Source organism: Andrographis paniculata, unplaced genomic scaffold, assembly GCF_009805555.1.
Source record: "Andrographis paniculata isolate CXL003 unplaced genomic scaffold, ASM980555v1 Contig69END, whole genome shotgun sequence".
NCBI lineage: Eukaryota > Viridiplantae > Streptophyta > Magnoliopsida > Lamiales > Acanthaceae > Andrographis > Andrographis paniculata.
The window spans coordinates 2,279,888-2,302,480 of record NW_026137605.1 but is presented as its reverse complement, the minus strand read 5'-3'; the positions used below and the strand labels follow the sequence as shown (position 1 = coordinate 2,302,480).

General features: G+C 35.2%; 3 protein-coding genes across 8 annotated transcripts; 2 read left to right on the top strand and 1 right to left on the bottom strand.

Moving 5' to 3' along the window:
• The first annotated feature begins 6,055 nt into the window (after positions 1–6,055).
• Positions 6,056–13,654, top strand: LOC127264066 (uncharacterized). Of its 4 annotated transcripts, none has more exons than XM_051293424.1 (10): positions 6,056–6,542; positions 6,762–9,615; positions 9,813–10,006; positions 10,111–10,179; positions 10,314–10,466; positions 10,545–10,708; positions 10,983–11,130; positions 12,822–12,944; positions 13,116–13,203; positions 13,275–13,654. In XM_051293424.1, exons 2-10 carry the CDS (start codon positions 6,780–6,782, stop codon positions 13,502–13,504), a joined length of 4,005 nt encoding a protein of 1,334 aa, XP_051149381.1. In that variant the 5' UTR covers positions 6,056–6,542; positions 6,762–6,779; the 3' UTR covers positions 13,505–13,654. The 4 variants fall into 4 exon arrangements, with proteins under 4 accessions (XP_051149381.1, XP_051149379.1, XP_051149380.1 ...); XM_051293422.1 differs by having other exon boundaries at positions 6,762–9,723; XM_051293423.1 differs by having other exon boundaries at positions 6,756–9,723.
• A 2,131-nt stretch (positions 13,655–15,785) lies between these two features.
• Positions 15,786–16,544, top strand: LOC127264068 (uncharacterized). Its single transcript, XM_051293429.1, has one exon. It carries the CDS (start codon positions 15,869–15,871, stop codon positions 16,328–16,330), a length of 462 nt encoding a protein of 153 aa, XP_051149386.1. The 5' UTR covers positions 15,786–15,868; the 3' UTR covers positions 16,331–16,544.
• Positions 16,545–17,737: 1,193 nt separating this feature from the next.
• LOC127264067 (homeobox protein knotted-1-like LET12) lies at positions 17,738–20,813 on the bottom strand. 3 transcript variants are annotated; one of them, XM_051293426.1, is made up of 6 exons: positions 20,250–20,813; positions 18,861–18,981; positions 18,582–18,775; positions 18,383–18,514; positions 18,159–18,292; positions 17,738–18,072 (listed from the first exon to the last, which is right to left on the bottom strand). In XM_051293426.1, exons 1-6 carry the CDS (start codon positions 20,760–20,762, stop codon positions 18,033–18,035), a joined length of 1,134 nt encoding a protein of 377 aa, XP_051149383.1. In that variant the 5' UTR covers positions 20,763–20,813; the 3' UTR covers positions 17,738–18,032. The 3 variants fall into 3 exon arrangements, with proteins under 3 accessions (XP_051149383.1, XP_051149384.1, XP_051149385.1); XM_051293427.1 differs by having other exon boundaries at positions 17,738–18,069; XM_051293428.1 differs by having other exon boundaries at positions 17,738–18,064.
• Between the last annotated feature and the right edge of the window lie 1,780 nt (positions 20,814–22,593).

Sequence of the window (22,593 nt, the reverse complement as noted above, 5' to 3'; positions counted from 1 at the left end):
TTGAGTCTTAGAAAACAATAGGTTTTGCTGTTATTAGAATTTATTTATCCATAATTGTAGTTGACTCAAATTTATTATTATTATTATTATTATTATTATTATTATTATTATTATTATTATTATTGTGAAATGTTTTCTTCTTTTGCCCTGCCATTGTGTTGTTTGTTGCCTACTGCCTGCGTGCAATAGTACTTTTTTTTTTTTTTTGAAAATTTAATTGATCATTTAATAGTTCATAATTTTATTAATCCATTTGGTATAAATTTAGAAATTAATTCAAATGCAGTGATGGTTGCATGTAATTTTAATTCAAATCCTGCATGTAATTTTAATTCAAATCCTGAGCTGACAATTGTCTGCTGCCTATGCAATTTTTCATTTTTTTTTAAAAACTTAATTGATAATTCATAGTTTTCAAATGCATTATTTTATTATTTTGTAGATGGCTTCCGAATGACTGACAATTCTATTTCGTTGGTTAGGAGCATTCAGAAAAATATGAATACACAAGAAACTCTGGAAGGAAAATACTAACAATGATAGTTTAAAAACTAATGACTCCACCGATTGTAAAAGAAAAAAGACATCGGAATGATGAGATCATTTTGAAAGGAAAAAAGATTGATGATGTAATATATGCAGAATGCAACTATTGCAAAGCTCGTCTCAAAGCACCGAGTGGTTATGAAACAACAAATTTGAAGAAGCATTTTGAAAAAAATTTGTAAAAAGAGACAAAGGAAAATGAACATTTGACAAAGTGTTATGATAATGAGAAGAAAAACACTTGGTGGAGGTCAAACACTTGAAACCCGTTTGTTTAATCAAGAAGATTCAAGGCACGATCTTGTAACAATGGTGATTTTACATAACTATCCATTGACAATGGTCGATCATTTGGTTTTCGAAGATTTGTTCGTATTTTTCAGCCATGTTTTAACATGATTACAAAAAATACTTTTAAAGATGACATTTTTAATATTTATGAGGTTGAAAAGATCAAGTGTTATGAGTCCACAACGGACATGTGAACATCAAGCAATAATAAAAAATGATTTATTTCAATTACTGGATATTACATTGATGACTCTTGGACTTTGAAACTTGCTAACAAATTTTTTATTTCATAGGTTTGTTTATGTACCGGCTCTTCATACTACTGAGTCTGATCAAATATCCTCATTTTGTCTTTGATGGACTGGAATATTGATAAAAATATTATCAACTATTAGTATTGATAATTGTACTCTCAATGATTCGATGATTCAACAATTTTTGGGGAAACTGTCATCAAAAGATATGTTGATGAATGAAAATGTACTTTATATACGTTGCTTTGCACATTTTTTAAATTTGATTGTTAGAGATGAGTTGGAAATAATTAGTGGTGCAATTGAAAAAGTCCGTGATAGTGTGATTTATTAGACTACTTCACCTTCTAGAATTGAGAAATTTGAAGAAGTTTCTCGTCAATTGCATATCAATTGTTCCAGAAGGTTAGTTTTGGATTGCAAAACTGGTTGGAATTCTACTTATTTGAAGTTAAAGACGTTTTTAATCTATAAAGATATGTTCCCATGAGTTAAATGCCGAGAGAAAAATTACAATAGTGAGCCAAGTAATGAGGATCGAAAAATTGTAATTAAAATATATGAAAAATTGAAGATTTTCTATAGGTGACAGAGATGTTTGCTGGAGCTCTTTATCCTACATAAAATTTTTATTTTACTCATATATGTGAGATAAAATCAAAATTAGATAAATGGGTGAAGAGTTCAAATGTGTTGGTTCAAGAAATGACGAAGTAAGTGCTTGCAAAATATGAAAAATATTGTAGTGATTGCCATATCATGTTAGGGTTGTTGTTGTATTGGATCCTATGTACAAGTTGAAGTTGATTGAATTTTACTTTAATCGGATATATGGTGATAGAGCAGAGATCAAAGTTAATCAAGTTTGTCAAAATTGTTATGATTTGCTGATTTATTACCAATCTAAAGATACGCCTTCTACATATACGAGCTCGGTGGTTGATGTTGATATGTTGGATTTGGAAGGTGCAATGACTCGCAATGTTGTTTCTACTGATGCATTTGATCTAAATCCATTGAAGAAATATGATCAATTTGTGGCAAGTATGAATGATTTTTCTAGGATTTCTATGATGTAAGAGTTGGATATTTATTTGGAAGAAAGTGTTTTACATGACACAAAAATTTGATATATTGGGTTGGTGAAAGACGAATAGAGTCAAGTACCTTTATTTACAGAAGATGACAGAATATTTGGCTATTATGATTTCTACAGTTGCTTCTGAATCTACAGTCAATAATAGTGGAAAAATTATTAGCCTTCATTGTAGTATGCTTAATCATTATACTTTGGAAGCATTCGTATGTACTCGACATTGGTTATGAAATGAAGCAAATAGTAAGTTAATTTTAATGTATTTTTAATTAATATATTTATATCTTATTATATTGTATGACTTATATTATTTGTTGATTTATTATTTTAGATGGAAATTTGACTTACGGATGCTCAAAAGCACTTGATGATGAAGAATGAGATGACGATGAACAATGAAGATTATTATTATTTTACATTGTGATTGATGACTTACGTTAATGTGTTTTGACTTTTAACGATGAATGCACAAAAGATTGCATGTTTGATTATTTCATAAATCATACTACCTCCGTCCCACATACCGTGTCTGCTACACTGTAGACACGGTATTTTAGGAGGGGTGTAATTAGTAGATAATTAAGAATGTATTAGTGAAAATAATTATCCTATAATATAAATAGTTATAAATTAAGATTAAGATAACTAATTAGTTTAATTAAAATTTTAAAAAAATAAAATTAAAAAGTTTAAAATGAGATTAAAGTGTATAATCATTTTTCAAAAAAAAAAGTGACATGGTATGTGGGACGGACAGAAACGACAACGTGGACATGGTATGTGGGACGGAGGGAGTAATATGCAAGAAGTTAGATTTTTTTTATTGAATTATTATTATTGTTGCTATTGTTGTTGATGATTATTTGTTATTATTTTTTTATAATTATTTTTTAAAAAACAGATAATTATTTAGGTGGGTTCGGGTCCGGGTTTGAATTCGGGTTCTGTTTATATTAAAAATTCTTAATTTGTTGGGTCCATCAGGTATGTCTCAAGTTGAGTCCGGGTTCAATCGAGTCTGATTCGGGTCTTGGGTCAATATATATTTTCGGGTTGGATCTTGGGTTTGGTCAGACCCAACCCAAACTCAACCTGTTGCCATCCTTTTGCACACTTGTCCTGATTTGACAGAATAACCAAGTGGAGGATTGAGGTATAGTTCCTCTTCTAATGTATCATGGAGAAAAACATTATTTACATCCACTTGATGGATGCTCCAACCTTTGGTAATTGCTAAAGTTAGAGCAAGTTTTACTGTCACACTCTTGGGGACAAGTGCAAAACACTTATCATAGTAAATTCCGTGTACTTGTAGGCACTTTTTTGCCACCAACCTTGCCTTGAATTTATTAATAGAACCATATTTATTTATTTTTGTTTTAAATACCATTTGTTTCCTATTGCTTTCGTCCCATGAATTGCTTACAAAGCTTTTATTTTTTCATTCATTGTCTCTATCCACTGAGGTATCTTAACTGCTTCTGAATAAGTAGAGGGTTCAACGCCATCAATTTATATTGCATTGTATGAGCACACATAATCTTTTATCCAACGCGGCTTCCTTTTCTAATTGTAGAGTAGGGGATGTTTCTATACTAGGGGAACCTGAGACAACTTCATTGGCATCCTCTAAAGAATCAGTTCCAAAGATGGTGGGGTTTGATGTTGGTTCCCAATGTAGCTGATAGTAGATGTCGCAACTTAATCGAATCTTCACAAACAACAACCTAGTGTTTGTCTTCCACCCAAATGAATAAAAACTCTAACCACTTAAGCAATTGATAGAGGAATATCACGTTATACATCAACACAAACCAGTTGAATAGTGCACTAATCAGTTGGAAAGATATACAATTGAAAATACACACAACTCTCTCATAGAACAAAAGTGAAGAATAAGGCACTACGCAAAGATCTGAAGATAAAAATGAATCGAGCAGCAATGACGAAGAAATTAAAGAACATAATCAATGGCCACATTTAGAACCCTCAATCAAACGGACATGATTTGATCTCGTGAGTTGGTGGGCCGAGTCGGATTGGGTTAATGATTAGGGTCAGACTCATTGGACTGTACTTGTTATATATTGCATCGGGCCTTAATATTTCATATGCCAAAACTAACAATACACATTAAAAGAATGCAACTAAATGTTTAAAAACAAAATATAAAATATTTTTAATTATCATTTTGCATATAAATAATTAATATAATAAATATAGAATCGAAGTATTTAACAACTAATTTTCAAATATTCCATAAACATTTAGCTTTCAGGGTTTTGTTGGATCAAACCAGATGTGACAATTTTGGACTGGTCTGATCCATTTTATTCGTATCGAGGTAGGCCCATTCTGATTTTATGTTGGGCCTATGAGCCTAGATTTAGGCGCAACCCGGTTCAAACTTTGTTCGGCCAATCTGACCTAATGTTGATAAAGTAAGAATTCAACCATTTACTATATCTTTATTAATGACATATAAATATTTGTTATATATTTATAAACTTATTTATTTTAAAATATATTAAATTTATTATGTTGACACTGTCCAAAGAAATTTAAACCCTATCTTTTAGATTCAAACACAATTTTTTATGTTGAATTTGGATCAAATTTTTTAATGTATCTATTTTTGCCATCAAATTAAAGTTTTGTTTATATTCATCTAAAATTATTTTTATTATTTTATATTTATCATAATATTTTTAAAATATCATATATATATATCCTATATTAAATACTTCTCCGTACCAAATATAGTGTCGTAGTTATTGTAGATATGAGAATTTAAGAGAACTATAGTTAGTAAATAAGAAAAAATATATTAATAAAAGTAATTACAATAAAGTAAAAATAATTATATATTAAACTTAAAATTAAAAAATTATAAATTTGGAAATTTAATATATTATTAAAATTGTAATTGTTTTTTTTATTTAAAAAAAAATAATAACATAGTGGCGAGATCCGTAAAATGAGAAAAAGAGTAATTATTATTATAATTACTATTTGTGTCACAAAACATGTACCAGTAATTTAAAAGTAGAATAAAATACTTGTGCACGTAGCCATAATATGACAGAGACTTCACTAATAATTACTATAAACCATTTTCCAGTAGGTTCAATAAATCTCTTTTTAGAATTTATAAGTTAGTTGTGAAATTTGTGCAATAGATCAATAAAAGGATGGTCCACATTTAATAATTATATTTGCAACCTAAACAAAGATTCACAGTTTTTAAATTTGACTAAGAAATTATAACCCCACACTTAATAGAGACATATAACTGATCAAAACTACCTCTAAAAATCATTTTTATTTATTTTTTAAAGAATTCTTAATGTTTAAGTTTGCGTATTACCAAATATTATGGTTATTTTGGACGTTGATTTTTGGATATTTATACATATTTTTACAAATTAATAAAAAATAGATCAATATAATGTAAAATATGATTTATTATTTTTTATTTTTAAAATATTACAAAATATTTGAAATATATCAAAAAGTAAAATATTACAATATATTTAAAATAAAAAAATAATATTTTTAATAAAAAATAATAAAAAATACATGGATTCAAACCCGAAGCTACTAAGTTTTGTCTGTAGTTGGCTTAGTGTGACTTAGAACCTAGTTTATATAATATTAAGTTCGACCAAAAATTTATAAATATTATAAATAATAATAATAATAATAATAAATGCTTTTAATCTAAAAAAAATAAAAAGGAAAAAAGAAAAAGGGTTACAAAGGCCAAAAGCACAATCAATAAACAATAAGGTACGAAAGAGTAGTCGGCTAAACAACAAACTCCGCAATCTATCTATTCTATCTATCAACTCACCCTCCCTTCCACGTGCCCTGTTTCGCTCACACACACTGCCCTCTCTCTCTCTCTCTCTCTCTCACACATACACGCCAAGCTCCAATTCAATACTCAGAATCTTTCTGGGAATTCTTAAACCGAATTGGCCCTCCTTCCCTCATGAGCAATCCAGATAGAAAGTGACCTCCTTCACCGCTGCCTACACACTTTTTCAATTTCACCCCCAACACCAACAACGCACTCACTATTGGGCCCTCCAAATCCCTACAGGAAAGCAACTCCCGCCCTTCTTCAACACACGCATTTCCATTTCTATTTCCAATTTTATTATTCTTTTATCGGATCCAACCAATTTATGCATACATAAATCCGTCCATGTTCGGTGGGTGTGGTTGGAGAGATATATATGTATAGATTTTGGGGATTTTGGTTCGAAGAATTTTGTTTCTTAGGTTTTAGATAACCCCACCGCCTCGAACACTCACTGCCCATTGTCATTTCCGACTTCGATCTGAATCAGGTAATTCGTCTTTCTTTGACTGAATCTGATCATTATTTCACTAGTGTTATAGTTTTTTTCTGCTGTTCGTCGCTTTGGCTTATCTTACTTTTGCGTTTCCAAATTTTTCGCCCAGTTGAATGTAGACCAACGAAGGCAGCTGTAGTACGCCGCCGTTGAAATAAACCTAATTATCTTTATTTTTTATTTTTATTGGGAACTTAATCTTGGCAGTATTAGTGGTAGGAAGAAATTGATATGGCTTTCGATCAGAGTTCAATCCCCAGTGATTTGCGTCCGCTGAATATCGCAAGGAATGGGCCGGAGGACCAGAGAATTTCTCCGGTGACCTCGTCAGGGAGGCCGCCGATGGAGGGGTTCTACGCTAACCCATCGTCAGAGGTCGGCGGCAGCCCCAGCACGATGCCGCCCACAGTTTATTACCAAAGTACAGCTGCAGATACAGGATTTGTTCCTATAGGGTATAACGCTGCCGTTCCTGGGATTTCCGGCGGGTGGGTTAAGCATGTTGTGGTGCCTCCGCCTCAGCCTCAGCCTCAGCCTCAGCCTCAGCCTCAGCCTCAACCAGGGGTTGTTGGTGTTTCGGTGGTGAATTCGGCGCCTGTGTCTGCTAATAGTTCTAATTTGGGGGCAAAGTCGAGGAGCAGTGTTTCAGATCATACTAGTGATGACAGTGGCCATGGTTCCATCTCAGGACGGAAGATTAAGTTTCTATGTAGTTTTAGAGGGAACATATTGCCACGGCCCAGCGACGGGGTGTTGAGGTATGTAGGAGGGCAGACTAGAATAATTAGTGTTAGAAGGGATATTAGTTTCAGCGATTTTGTTCAGAAACTGACGGATGTATATGCGGATAGTGTGGTGATAAAGTACCAGTTACCTGATGAGGATCTTGATGCGCTTGTGTCGGTCTCATGCCCGGATGATCTTGAGAACATGATGGATGAGTATGAAAAGCTGATGGAGAGGTCTTCGGATGGGTCAGCTAAATTGAGGATATTTTTGTTTTCACCTGCAGAACTTGACAGTTCGGGATTGGTACACCTTGGATACTTACAGGACAGTAGCCAGAAGTATGTGGAAGCTGTGAATGGGATTGCAGATGGCTTTACCGGTGGCGGCGGCAATGGTGGTGATTGTATTGCACGAAAAGAGAGCCTTGAGAGTACTGTTTCTGGTCAAGGTTCAGATTTGAGTGGCACAGAGGGAGCCGACAGCGTAGTTCGCAGCCCACGGGAGATTGCTAATTTGCTACCTCCTCCAGGTGGAATATCTCCCACTGCTACATCCGGAGTCCCCCTCGTTCCACTAGTTAATTCCGGGCCTCAAACAACATTAGGTGCCAAATCCGAGCAAGAGATGGAGAGATCTGTGCCTGCAGCTCTCCCACAGGCATCACCAATCATGAGTTTTCCAGCATCTTCACCTTATGTGCAGAGCTATGTGGATCCTCATCAAGAAGCTTCGAATCGTCCAAATTATGTTCAGCTTCCGTCCCAGATGGGATATCCTCCACATATGTTAGGTCCAGTGAGGCCTGTTTTAAACCAACAGCCTATGAATGTGGGAGCTTCTCCACAACAGTTTACACCTTCTGTACATATGACGATGAATCCCTCTTATTTGAGCATGAAGCCGAGTGTCATTCCCGGGATTTCTCAGCAGCATCATGTTCAAGTGGAGCATTATCCTGCCGAAAGCATGATCCCTCAGAGGAATGCCCCATTTCCTGGTTACATTGCACAGCAATCTCAAGTCCCCACACCTGTGCAGGGAGGGGTACATAATTGGCCACATATTGCACATTCTGAGCTGATACCGTTATCCGAGGGAGGATTACCTCCTCAACAAAGTAAACTTCCTGAAAATATCTCCAGAGTCGAGGGCTGCTGTTTGTGTGAAAAAGCATTGCCACATGCTCATTCAGATACAATAGCCCAGGAGCTTAAGGAAACTCCTAGTAGCGCCATGTCTGATGTGAAACCGAACTATCATAGTCTCCTCTTGGATGATTGTGGACGACCAGTGATGAGACCTGTTGCATCTGGAACTATGACAGAAGGCAATATTGGTGGTTCTCGACTTAGGATGGCAGGTAACGAGGATCATGAGTCCGTTAAAGATCAGACAGAGGTGATAGGGCTTCAACAGCACACAGAAAGGCAGTTTGGAAATGATAAAACTATTCCGCAGGGAGTCGTGATCACGAGTGGGACTCAGTATCCATATGGTTTGTTTGTTGCTAATGCTCCTCAGGCGTATCATGCTAATGCTGCACAAAATTATTTTCAGCCTCAACTCCAAGTAATACACGACACTGCAATCAGCAAACCTTTAACTAGTGATGTTTCGAGTGCTGGCATGCCTTTGCATATAAAGGATTATGTTGTTAGTGAATCTCCAAATGACTACTCTGCTAAAGTTGTTGGTGGAGTTCCTGTAGATGATCCCACTTCAATGGCTGTTAACCATCTGAGGCAAATCAATACGAGGTTAGAAAATCTTCATGTCAACCCGTCTGAATTTATGTCTGGCAATGAGTTCAACCAACCTGGAGTGGTTTCCGCTCCTTGGAGGGAAAATATCCCAGAGAATAGGCAACATCTGCCGCCCGACATGAAACCTTTTCAACCTGAATCCAAGGAGGTGACAGAGCTGCCTCTAGGAGGTGTTCAGAGCCAGTATTCATTGTTTGGGGATAGTAATTTGCACCCAGGTGATGCTTCGGGAAACTCCATCTATTCTGGCGGTGGGCCTGCCCTTGCCCTAAACTCGGAAAAGATCCCAACTGCCAACGGACATCGAGAGAACATTGGATGGTCTCCACCCAAGATAACTGGTGAAACAGAAGGTCTCACTCATGATAGATCATCTAATTTACTGTCTGACAGGGTTGGAGATATCGCAGATAACTTAGCATCGGTCCTTACCAACCAGGATTCTTGGAACATGATGCCCGATCCCCATTTCTGCCCTCCCCTGCCTACCAAACTTCAAACAAGAAGAGACAATGATGGGATGAAAAATCCTGCTGGTGATAGTTGTTCTGTCAATGTTGGTGAAGCTTCATCAGGTAATTTCAAGGAATCACCATTCGAGACTCTTGGGGGAAATGGGGCATACCAGCCCTCTGGCGATCTCAATTGGGATTTCAGTCGTAACTATACTATACCAAATGAAAGTATGGCAATGATTGTTTTTGTTTCTTTTTGGCTCATATGCACTTTAGGTTAATTTTTTTCTTACTGGATTTGCACATGGCTTGTGAAGGTTCAGCTGAGGATCTAATAAAGCAAGAACTTCAAGCTGTTGCTGAGGGTGTAGCTACTTCCGTGCTTAATTCATCTGTTCCATCTAGTTCAGACCTATCAGCATCTGTTTTGAGGACTTCTTCGAATGTTCAACAGAAAAGTGGCGACCAGCAGCCTACCAAGCCAGATACTCAGCATGGCGACACATTCGTGGTACCTGAGTACTCTACTAACTCGCATAATTACATGAATTTGTGAAGTATAGTTAATATTTATTCTGCATTTCATCACTCACAGAGCTGAATTGTTTTGTTCAGGAGATAAAGACAAAGTTGCCGCAGAAGATAAATTTTGGATTCCCTGCTTCTGGCATTGGTCGACTACAGGTTTTTTTTCTTTTTTTTTTTTTTTAAAATATGAATATCCCCAGTTTCATATAGCTTCGAAGATTTGTAATCATGATATTTTTTTCATCTTTCTTTATCATACCTTCCCTTTCATTCTTTTACCTGTGCCGCAGATTATTAAAAACAGTGACTTGGAAGAGCTACGAGAATTGGGTTCGGGCACTTTTGGTACTGTTTATCATGGAAAGTGGCGAGGTACTGATGTTGCAATTAAACGCATCAATGATAGATGCTTTGCTGGGAAGCCTTCAGAACAAGAACGAATGGTTAGTGTCTTTGTTGCTAACATTAATTAATTGTTACATGTTTTTTTGCTTACTGTAGCCTATGCTATATTTAATCAGAGGGACGATTTTTGGAATGAGGCAATTAAGCTCGCCGACTTGCACCATCCCAATGTGGTTGCTTTCTATGGTGTTGTGCTTGATGGTCCTGATGGGTCTGTGGCTACTGTTACTGAATTCATGGTGAATGGTTCTTTGAGGAATGCTTTGCAGAAGAACGAAAGGTAATGGCTCAACTTTAGTTTGATATAACCTTTTATGTATTAAGGCTTGTTTTGATGGTCCCTTTCATCAACTGTTTATGGTGGATGTTATGGGTATTTAGACTATCGCTTGATTGCTTTTAAATAATAGGAAAGTCTTTCACACTAGATGTTAACTTCTTAAGACGTACTTTTTTCATCTCTTCTTATTTTGTGTTGTCATCTGTCTATGATAGTCAGATAATGACATAATACTTGAGATGTGGTTGTCCTTTACACCATATTTCCATTCCAGGAATCTTGATAAGCGCAAGCGCCTGTTGATTGGCATGGATGTTGCATTTGGAATGGAATACTTGCATGGAAAAAATATTGTACATTTCGACTTGAAAAGTGACAATTTATTGGTCAATCTTCGCGATCAACATAGGCCAATATGCAAGGTTAGTTTTCTCATGTAACTACTAAGTTGTCTTTGTGTGTGAGTGTTGTTTTTAGCGTTATTTGGAACTTTGGTACAGTATTATTGTTCATGTTTCTGCTGATATGATTAGGTTGGATATTGAGCATTCCTTATGTAGTATCTGCTAGTGCACATATATGGTTACTGTAAGTATTGAGAATCAAAGATTGGCCAATTGGATCTGCAATGCTTGGGGATGGTTCAGTGTTTAGAATTAGGAAAAAATTGAATTTAAATTGGTTTTTGATGTGATATAATATGAGTTTGATGTTTAGAATTGAAAATAGGTTTTATATGTAATATTTTAAGTCTTTTTGTCAATTTAATCTCCCATCTTTGATTTGATATTATTTTACATGATATTATTCCCCTTTTATATTATACCACCATGGGTTTGTTAGTTGGGCTGCCTGTAGGTATAGGAATGATAAGCTTCACTAGAACTTACTTTGATGATGTTCTGTAAAGTGAGGTGATATGAGTTTGCATGTTGTAGATATAGATGGCATTTAAATGTTGGTTTTGAATTTAAAATCTGGGATAGTTATTGAATATTTGATTTTTCCCTTTTCTTTTTTCAATTTAATAATAATAAAGCATTGTATATGTTCTTATTTTCTCCTTTTACTTGCACGCATCCATGTTTCCATGTGTTATTTTACTGGCCAAGGTATCACTGATAAGCTGAACACATCAGATTGAAGAATAGATAGAGTGGGATTAAAAATATAGCATGTCGGTGTTGATACTTGACTAAGAAACTAGTAGGTAATTTGTGCGGCACAGCTCTTGCAAAGTTGTTGGCTGTAGAATTTTTCTCAAATGTTCTATACTCTGGACAGCCCACAAAATTTTGAGCAATTTTCTTAGGTTATTGATAGTATTCTCTTAAAAACTGTGATTGCAAGATTTTCATCTCCCTTTCTGACTGTTACTTTTTGTTAAATGTAGTGTGGCTTGCAAAAAGATTTTGATATGAGGGTTTTGAACTTTGATCCCTTCTCATCAGCATCCTAGAATTCGTGAGTAGGGGGATAAGATAGAATTTGTAGAAATTAATTAAGTTTGAAGTATAATAGATGGCGGTGATTGCTTGCCTTTGATCCTGCAGTTAAGGGATATGTTCGAACCTTTGGATGTTTGTGCTATTAACATTTATGTATTCATAGAGTGTCTTCTACCTGCATTTGACTTTGAAGGACCTACCCACATGAACAATTTATGTGAACTACGTTGAATCAAGATACAACCAATGAATTAATAAAGATTATAAGTTCTGCTAGCTGACTTTTTCTGTCCGAAGGAGGTTACAATACTTGATGGGTGGGCGATTACTCTATCAAGCCTTACAATCTTGTAAACATCACATCGAGTCTGTTCTGATGTGATGATATGAAGTAGGAAACTTCAAATCTATATATTCCTGCTTGAACATGGACAGCGTAATGCTTCTCTGTTTTTCTGTTCTCTTAAATCATTGCTTTGTTAAATTCATGTATAACTTACGCCATAATTCAAAATTTCTGGAGAGTTGTAGAACATTACATTTAACCAAAATAATATGAGCATTCAAATCTGTCCTTGCAGTTGCACTTTTGTCAGCCAACTAGCTTTTGTGCTCTTCAGTTTAGCTCGGAGCTTGTCTTATTTAAAATCTTTGCAAAACTGTAGGTTGGTGACTTAGGCTTGTCCAAGGTGAAATGCCAGACACTAATTTCCGGCGGCGTTAGAGGAACCCTTCCATGGATGGCACCGGAGCTTCTCAACGGCAGCAGTAGTCTTGTTTCAGAGAAGGTTTGCCCATTGTGTTTTCTTTTCCGTACTTATCTTCCTATCAAGATTTGCGACACTTTTAACTCATTTCTCCGGGCACATTATGGGGCAAAAACACAAAGCAAATAGTGATGAATCTATGTAGTAGGAATAACCTGGATTTTTTTCTTTTGACCAAATTTATTACCTCAGGTTGATGTATTTTCTTTCGGAATCGTAATGTGGGAACTTCTCACGGGAGAAGAACCTTATGCGGATCTCCACTATGGGGCCATTATCGGTATGCTTTCAAACACCCAATCATATGCGAATTACTCTACTATACTATAATCATCTGCTGCTGCACGATAGGTGGTATTGTGAGCAACACTCTGCGGCCAGCTGTGCCGGAGAATTGCGACCCCGACTGGAAATCTCTGATGGAGAGGTGTTGGGCGTCGGAATCCTTAGAAAGGCCTAACTTCACAGAGATCGCAAACGAACTGAGGGCCATGGCAGCTAAGCTGCCTCCAAAAGGACAAGGACAGCAGCAGCAGCAGCCGGCGCAGGTTCCATCGACAAACCCACAAGTCAAAAACTAGAAACCAAATCGCCATTACACATACATTTGATACATTACTTACTACTGCAAACCCCAAAAACCTAACATTTGGGTTATGAGTGAGTGAGTGAGTGAGTTAGTTGGGATTCTGCCATTTTACAGTTGGTATGGATGAATTACTTTGCATAAATATTTTTTAAAATTTGTTTATCCATAGTAATTTTTATTTTTTTTCAAAAATCAAATTAAATGTTTATTTTTTTCTTTTAAGCATTACACACACACATATATATATATATATAATTAATTTGAAGTATAATATGAAAATATATATTTTACCCTGTCTACCATGCCAATTTTTTTTAAAGAAATTTGTCTTGAAAGACTAGTTCGTACACCATATTATTGCGAAACACATTACCTCCCATATAACCTTAGAAAACTCTCTAAAGATGCTTCCAACCTTAGTGATTTCCATTTTATAGTGATTTTATTTGATATATGTTAAATTTATGAAATTGTTACAGTTTTCATAGTTGTTGAAGATGAGTTTTTATTCTTTTTAAAGTTGATTTTTATTTTTCATTGTGTAGTCTCTATTGTTTTAATATAAAATATACTAGTTTACTATTTTATTTTTCTTAAGAAAAAATATTACATTACGCATTTATATTATACTTTGCAAAAAAAATATTTTTATTTTTAAATCTTTTTAAAATAATATTTACTAAACACCTCTTGTTTCAATAAAATAGTGTGTTTGTTCAACAAATTTCTTTAGTGATGTTCATTATTACTATTACTAAAAATAGTTTATATACACATATTTTATATTAGAGATATACTTTATCATAACTAAATACTCTTTTCGTTCCAATTCAAATGACATGTTTTATTATTTTTGTCTATTTCACTAGAAAGTTATTTTTTAATTTTTTTTAGTAAAAGTAATTGTACACTAATTTCAAAATACAATTCACTTTTATTTAAATTACAAACATATCATTACATGTATAATTATTTTTACATAAAATTAAAGAAAAAAATTGTTAAAAACCTCTTATATACTTTCTTTAACCAATAAAGTACAAACAATGGTTCCCATCGAGTCAATGACTCTACTAACACAAAATTCTCATGATGTTGCGTGATGAAAGTTTTCGAAAGGGGAGGGAAAAACATCGAATCAGAAGATAAAGCCGTCTAAATTTGAGTAATTGTTTCTGCTCGCAAATAGGACAGAGAGTATAGTATAAACTTTTACTCCATATATTTCAAACAAAAATACTGACTTTACTTATACGATTCTCAATATATAATATATTTATATATTTTTTTTAAAAAAATTAATATTTAATTACAAATTATTTAAACTTCTTGTAAAAATATACATTGAACAAACACCGTTGTTGTTTTCACTTATTAAATAATTGTTAGATATTTTAGTCCAATTAGATCCATCAAAAAAAATAAGACACACACACTCAATTATGCAGCCCACTTAAACTTTGCCCTTGGCAGCGACCCACACCTGCCAACCCGCGCCCGTGACCCGCCCTCCTTGAACCGTTTAAGCTCTCTTAGTCACGATCTATACCCACTTACCTGACCTGCTTAGGATCTGCGTCCCTTTGCTTAGACGTGATTTGGACCATTGATTTTAAATCTTTGATCTTGGTCATCCATTCTCTTTTAGACCTAAAGAGAGGAGAGAGAGGATCGTCTCACAACTCACTCAGACACTCTCTATTTAACTCACCCTTTCTAGCCTCTCTCTGTTCATCCTCTTCGGCAATTTTTTCCGACAGTTTACGGCGGCGCCTTTCCTCCTGTAATTTATAGAATACCTGTGGTGCGTTTCTACCTGCTGTTTTGTTATTCGTAGTCGCAATGGACTCGTTCAACTTGTAAGCGTTTGTATTTGTTATGTTTCACTTTGTATGTTCTTAAGGGGGCATGTTTGTGTGAGTCGTGATAGTTTCAGGCCCGTTTAAGTATATAGTTGCTAGTTAGGTGTTTTTGTGTGTCGATTTATGGTTCGAGTTGGTTATGGATTGAGCCTAACTAAAACTAATTCAATATTTGATTTCGTTACTCGATTTCGTTAATAAAACTTTTCATCTGGTTATATATTTACAATACAATAATGCTAATAAAATTAAAATGTATAAAGTGGAAAAAACGAAATTTCGTGGACACACGACGTAGAACATTGAAAAATAGTCAAACAAGTTATCCGTTTAACAGTCAAACTTGGACATACAAATACACGCCTGCATCCAATCTATACATATACATATAAAATACGTACACATATACATACACTACGTCACAGATCGACTCTATTTTCCGCCATTGTTTCTTCCTCCTAACAAGGGATCGGATTTCTTCAATTCCGTCGTCAATGGCGGCCGCCGGCAGACCTCCCCAATACTCTCCCATCTCCGAACGCGACAACGAGGGATTCTCCGACTTCGAAAATCCCTCCTCCTCCTGTCTCGGCCGCCTCTGCTTCTGGTGCGTCGACGACGACGCCGACGGCGGCGGCGGCTCCAGCCACAACCGCCTCCTGCACGACGGAGCGCCGCCGCACCGGAGTTCGTGGCTGGGCAGTAAATTGAAGAGTTTGAAGGAGCATTTGGAGCTCGCGGCGGGACCCAAATGGAAGAATTTTATCCGGCGAATTGGCCGCCTGCGCAACTCCGGCCGGGCGGCGCAGTTTCAGTACTCTCCGGAGAGCTATGCTCTGAACTTCGCCGGCGGCGAGCAGCGGGAAGACGAGGGGACTCTTCTGTACAGTTTCTCGGCGAGGTTTGCTCCCCACGCTTTCGTCAACGATCGCCAGAGTACGGCCGCCGGCTCTTGATTGATTTGATCGACGGCTGTGGATGCACGCACGGCTGATCCGACGGTCCCTGATTTGTGTAGGTTTGGAGGTTCTTCTCATTTATAAAATGTTATTATTAATTATAATTATTCATTATGTGAAAAACGGGGAGTCATGATCTAACGGTTACGATTCCCGCACTTTATTGTTTCATTTTGGGCTATATTGTATTTTACATGAACATATTGGGTTATTTGAGATTCATAAAAGTGTATGTGCTATGTGTTAATTTTATGAAATATGTGCTTCTTTGGGCTATATGTGTATTTTCTTAACATAAAAATATGACTAGATGACAACACTTTCTCTAATTCATTGTGAGCTATTAAGATGTTAAATTTAAATTTTATATTTAAATGATATTATAAAGTAAACTGAAAATGAAATTTAAATTAAAACGCGAGGAAGTTTGGTTCCAAGGCAATTTATATTGACCAATTAGACGCCGTAGAAAAAGTCAATGGTTGTTTGTTTATTTGTTACAAAATGCCAAGTACAGTATATTACTACAAAACAATTGCCGGCCGGACATCGTGACTTCCTACAAATACAAATTCGATCCGATCCGATCATTTATTTGAATGCCAACTACTGAGCCATATTTACCTACGATTCCATTTTCTATTTTAAATTACATATTAGAAAATAAAATAAAGGGTAAACTGTTTTTCTTAGTTCCGTAACTGAACCCTCTTATCATTTTAGTTTCGTAAGTGGAGCCTGTCGTAAACTAGTCTCATAAGTGAAAAATTTTCGTTGTTTTAGTCCTCCGACACCGGAGATGCCCGCGTGGCTCGCCGGAAGTGACGTGTCCGCCAAGTGTCGCTGACATGGCGAACACGTGAATTTTTTTTTTAAAATTTTTTTTAAAACTTATTTTTAATTTATTTTAAATTTTATTTGTATATTTTTTATTTTTTTATTTGTTCTAATTAAAAAAATAAAAAAAATGAAATAAATAAATAAATTCACGTGTCCGCCGGATGTCGCTAACCTGACGGAACATCTTGCGGACACTTCACCTCCGGCGAACCACGCGGGCGTCTCCGGCGTCGGAAAACTAAAACAACAAAAATTTTTCACTTATGGAACTAATTTGCGACATACTCCACTTACAGGACTAAAATGATAATCTCCGGCGTCGGAAAACTAAAACAACAAAAATTTTTCACTTATGAAACTAATTTGCGACATACTCCACTTACAGCACTAAAATGATAAAGGGTCCAACTACAGACTAAAAAAACAGTTTACCTTAAAATAAAATAAAATAAAATAATAGTGCTAATTTTTCAAACCACATATAACTGATAACTAATTTTACCATATATATATATATATATAATTATCTTAACTCAATCGAAACAAACTGCTAAGCAAACAAAATAAAAAGAACAACAAAATTTTACCGTTATCTTTGAGTTCTTCTCTCGATTTATTCTTCCATGTACACAATAATAGCTCCATATATGCTACCAACACTCTACACCCACTTTCCTACCCGACGACGGCTCCGTCGCGTCGGCATTTTCATTCCTATTCACTACAGAACTCACAATACCTTAAAACCACCACCGCCACCAGCGGCGGCGGCGGCTACATCACTTACGTCGAGCTTCGATTTCCGGTGTATTTCGACAATGACGACGACTAGGGTGATCCCGAGTCAATCGATTTTTCTTCACACGAATCGCTCATTGCTGTTTTTATCACCTGCACTACTATTCCGTCGAGAAAAGTAAGCACGAATTTGGATTATAAATGTCGTCAATTCGACGAAAAATCGGTGATTAATTTCCCGGCCTACCTCTTCCGCTTGCTCTTCTGCGACGACGACGACGGATTGCTGTGCCAGTTTCTCTTCCGTTGGTTGATGAACCAATTGTTGATTTGCTTCAGCTGCAACCCCGTTTCTTGCACCAGCCGCGCTTTGTCTTCCTCCTACAACATCGTACCATACAAATCTTAACTTTAACTTCAATGCACGATAAATGCAGGGCTAGGGCCAGGACAGGCTCGGATCGGATTTACCGTCGGGTAAGGCCACTTGGAGTGGGACTGCCACCAAGCTTTCAAGACGGAAGTAGTGTCGCCCGGGAGTTTCCCCGCTCGTCGTTTCCGTAAAATTTCTTCTCGGATGTCGACGATCTTGTCTTTATACCCCTGCGAAGAATAAACCGAGTTTAGCGACGAAAGCGCCGCGCATCGTTATTACACGGGACCGTTTCACCTGTTTAAGTTCGTGCTTCAATTCTTGCCTCACGCGTTCCATCAAGGATCTCTCGGTTTCGCTTGGTACTAAGGGCCCAAAGCCCATGCTGTCCGGCCCGTCTAGACTTTCGTCGAACAAGTTCACTTCGCTATCTGCCTGGTCCTCGTCGTCGTCGGACATGGTTGCTCCAGTGCCTTCACCTGGCGCTACGCCTGTCGGGTAAACCATACAAATGTCGATCGTAAATTCAAATTTCGTTGAATCGGAGACACAGAACGATCGGACGGACAACAATACCCGTGAGGCTTTGGAGTGATTGCTCGAGCTCCCAACACGCCATTACAGCTTCCATAGCGTGAACTCGAACGTGTTGTTGTAGTTGTTCTTTGAAGGACGAGAGCAATAGGACATAATGTGTCTGCAAAAAAGTTAAAACAATTTTTGAGCAGCCATCGACTCGACCAGAGGTCTTTGATTGTGCTTAGAATTCATCTTGTTACAATATTCGACACTGTAAAAACCTTCGAATACATTCCTAATCTTTCGTCGAGGAGTTTTGAATATCCAACCAAACTAAAAGTAGAAAATTTAATCGAATGGGACTCAAATTTTTCCAAGTTTCACTCTACTTTTACGAATCAAGAACTGCAATTAACAATACGAGACTACACAGTGTATGTTCGGAAAACTGAAACTTAAACCACATCGAAGAAGCTATAAGATTTTTTCTTCTATCAATTTTTATTTTTGTATAAACATTCGAATTGATCATAGAAGTACATGGCTAAAAAAATAATTCAAGCTATAATCTTCGAAACTTTAAAGACATGATCATCCATAAAATGAATAAAATCCAAGCATGATTTACCGACAATATAGAAGAAAAGAGCCTCTCAACTCCAAAAAAAAAAAAACCCGAAGCTACATCAAATCAACATAGAGATTCTTGAAAGCACTAATTAAAAAATGGAGTTCCAATTATTGGTGCGACGATAACAACAAGATTCCTCTTGTGACAGGACAACCAGATATACCGACGACTAATATTAAAAGGATTGAATTCCTACAAGAATAGAATCATTCCTATGAGAATCATTCTTCTTCTACGTATATGATCAAGAATAAATAAGTATGTGGTCTAAGATGGAGCTCCTCTCAACCATACCAATTCCCATGCTTATTCTTTTCTATCCATTCGATGACAAACTACACTACACAACCATGGATTCTGCTATAACATTTTTGCTGAAATTTCAGACTTGCATAATACAGATTAATAAACAGCTTAATCCAATCGGAAATCAGGACTCACTCATAACAGATTTAGACATAACAGATTTAGATTTCTGAGTCGAAATGGGACTTTCAACACAATCTGAAACAGGGCTTTCAATGGAGCACAATTTGGCAAACTCAATTTTCAATATCAAGCAGGCAAGTTAAGAGAGAAATTGATTCAAGCGATGTCCGTAGAATTGTAAGCAGCAATGGATGGTAACTAACCAAGAACCCTAATTTTGATCATACGGCAATTGAACAGAATTGTGAAGATTCATTCTCCAATTGAACTGACAGATATATGAGAGATTGATAATCGTGTGTGAATTGTGAAGCAGAGATCTGAAATTGGAGAAATATGTAGAGGTGAATAATTTGGGGGAATTTAATCGAATTCAATAATTATACCATGAAATGGTCGAGGTCTTTGTCGTCGAGAGGAGGCTGTTGAGCGTTGCCGAAGACGGCGTACTTGGCGACGACCTGCTGCGACTGTGCGAGCTGAGCGTCGATTCGCGGCAGCTGGTCGACCGGAGTGGCGATGCGGAGGCAGGCGACGTGCGCCGACAGAAGCTGTTCGTACAGAGGGTGGTTGAGGATGTCCGCCTTGCACTTTTCCCTCTCCCAATTGTTGTTGTTGTTGTTGGCGGTGGTGGTGGTGGTGGTGGTGTCTCCGGCGGTGTCGTGGTTGGTATCGGTGGGGGTGGGGGGGCTGGGGTGAGTTTGGGAAGGAAGCCAGTGGTGGTGATGGTGGTTGAGCCAAGTGGTGGCGGTGAGGGGAGGAGGCTTGTCGTCGGGGGAGGAGTGGTGGTCGGGGAGGATGGAGTGGAAGACGGCGGAAGGGTGGTGGTCGGAGTAGTGGGGATGGTGGAGAGGCTGCATTTCCTGAGAGAGAGGAGTGTGGTGGTCCTGGAACGCCATGGAAGGATGGATCCAAGCTTTGCTGAGCTGAGAGATTAACTAATTCTTTCTCACTGTACTTCTTCGTCTTATATAGCACTCTTCTTTTTCCACACTTTTCTTTTACTAATTTTAAATAATGGTTTTATTTTATTTTATTTTATCAATATTATTATTATTATTATTATTATTAAAATTTGTAGTATTATTTATTTATTATTATTATTGAGTTTTGTGATAATTTGATCTTTATAATATTCAAATGAAAAGAAAAAAATTGAAATACTATATGTATATATTCTTTTATATTGTTTTTATTTTTAATTTCGATATTTCAAATAAAATACTTTATATATATATAATATTATATATATAGGTGTTAGATAAGTGAGTTTGTTTGTAAATTTGAATTTTTTAATAATTAATAATTAAATTTAAATAATTAAAATTCGTGTAAAATCACAAAAACATATTTGTTTGTGAATTTAAAAGTTGAATTGTTTTTTCTTTTAATAATATATTATTAAATTAAAATAATTATTTAATACTGTACAAATAAAGAATAATTGATACTACGATAAAAATTATTTGCTTGCGTAAAATAAAGAAAAATAAATAATTAATTTGATTTTTTTAAAAATAATAATAATAAAATTTGAATTGAAACCCAAAATGGAGTTCTATGTATATATATATATATATGGTGATGGTTAAGATGCTGATTTAATTAAATCCGCTTGTTATTAGATTAAATTAGCATATTAGTAGAACAATTAATATTTCATTATAAAATAAATATCATACTATGTCTTATATGAGTTATATATTGTATTATGTTCTATAATACTCTCTTCGTCTAAAAAAAGTACTATTAATTTGGTTTTTGCACGTAATTTTAAAAATATTAATATTATATTGGAATATAATAGAAATGACTAAAATAATCTTGTTAGTACGTGTGATATAAAGGTAATGACATTTGTATAATATATTGTAAGTTGTAAGGGTATTTGTAATGTTAGGTAGGTAGTACAGTCCTTGAAAAAGGAAATGGATACTTGGACTAAAATGGAAAAATAAATACTTTGTTATGGGACGGAAGGAGTATATTTATTGCTATAAAATCAGTATATATTCTGCTACATAAAATTATATAATGTGTTATCAAAATAAATTATATAAAGTATTATTTATTGTGCTAAAATCATATTATATTATACTACATACAATTATATAATATATTATCAAAGTATTATATGGTCCGATAAAAAAAATAATAATAAAAATAAATAAATAAATAAAATTACCGAGTCAGCACCATAACCAAATTGCATATGTATTTAAGGAGTATTTAGTTTTGATTTGAGTTTGATGTTTTAATTTAAATAATATTTTGTAATAAAAATAATAATATATAATCATTAAAAAGTATTCTAACTTTACCATATAAATTTGAGTTTGAAAAAAACAAACAAACAAACAAAATTTATAAATTTAGTATTTTAATATTTCAAATCAAAATCAATATTATTTATTACCTATTTTTAATAAAAGTATATTATTTTTCTCTTAAAATATCATGTTAAAATATTGTTTAAATAAAAATTTAAATTTAATGTTTCATTTCAACACAATTTCAAACCTTAACCAAATAATTTTATATTTTATACTCTCTTATTCCGTCTCTAAAATCATATTTATCTTTTGCGTCGTGCTAATACTAAAACTATTTTTTTATATTTATATAATTTTTTGTATAAATATTTTTCTATTAATATTATAAAACACTAATAAAAGTAACTTTGCATATTTTTTTTTAATTTATACTACGATTTTATATAATAATTCATAT

Excerpts from the sequence above, each read along its gene's own strand:
- LOC127264066 (XM_051293422.1), top strand. The coding sequence starts at position 6,780 with ATGGCTTTCGATCAGAGTTCAATCCCCAGTGATTTGCGTCCGCTGAAT. Across the intron at positions 9,724-9,812 it reads CTATACTATACCAAATGAAA|GTTCAGCTGAGGATCTAATA; the intron begins GTATGGCAATGA and ends TGGCTTGTGAAG. Across the intron at positions 10,180-10,313 it reads CTGGCATTGGTCGACTACAG|ATTATTAAAAACAGTGACTT; the intron begins GTTTTTTTTCTT and ends CCTGTGCCGCAG.
- LOC127264068 (XM_051293429.1), top strand. The coding sequence starts at position 15,869 with ATGGCGGCCGCCGGCAGACCTCCCCAATACTCTCCCATCTCCGAACGC.
- LOC127264067 (XM_051293426.1), bottom strand. The coding sequence starts at position 20,762 with ATGGCGTTCCAGGACCACCACACTCCTCTCTCTCAGGAAATGCAGCCT. Across the intron at positions 18,776-18,860 it reads ATCACTCCAAAGCCTCACGG|GCGTAGCGCCAGGTGAAGGC; the intron begins GTATTGTTGTCC and ends TTTACCCGACAG. Across the intron at positions 18,293-18,382 it reads CCAAGTGGCCTTACCCGACG|GAGGAAGACAAAGCGCGGCT; the intron begins GTAAATCCGATC and ends ACGATGTTGTAG.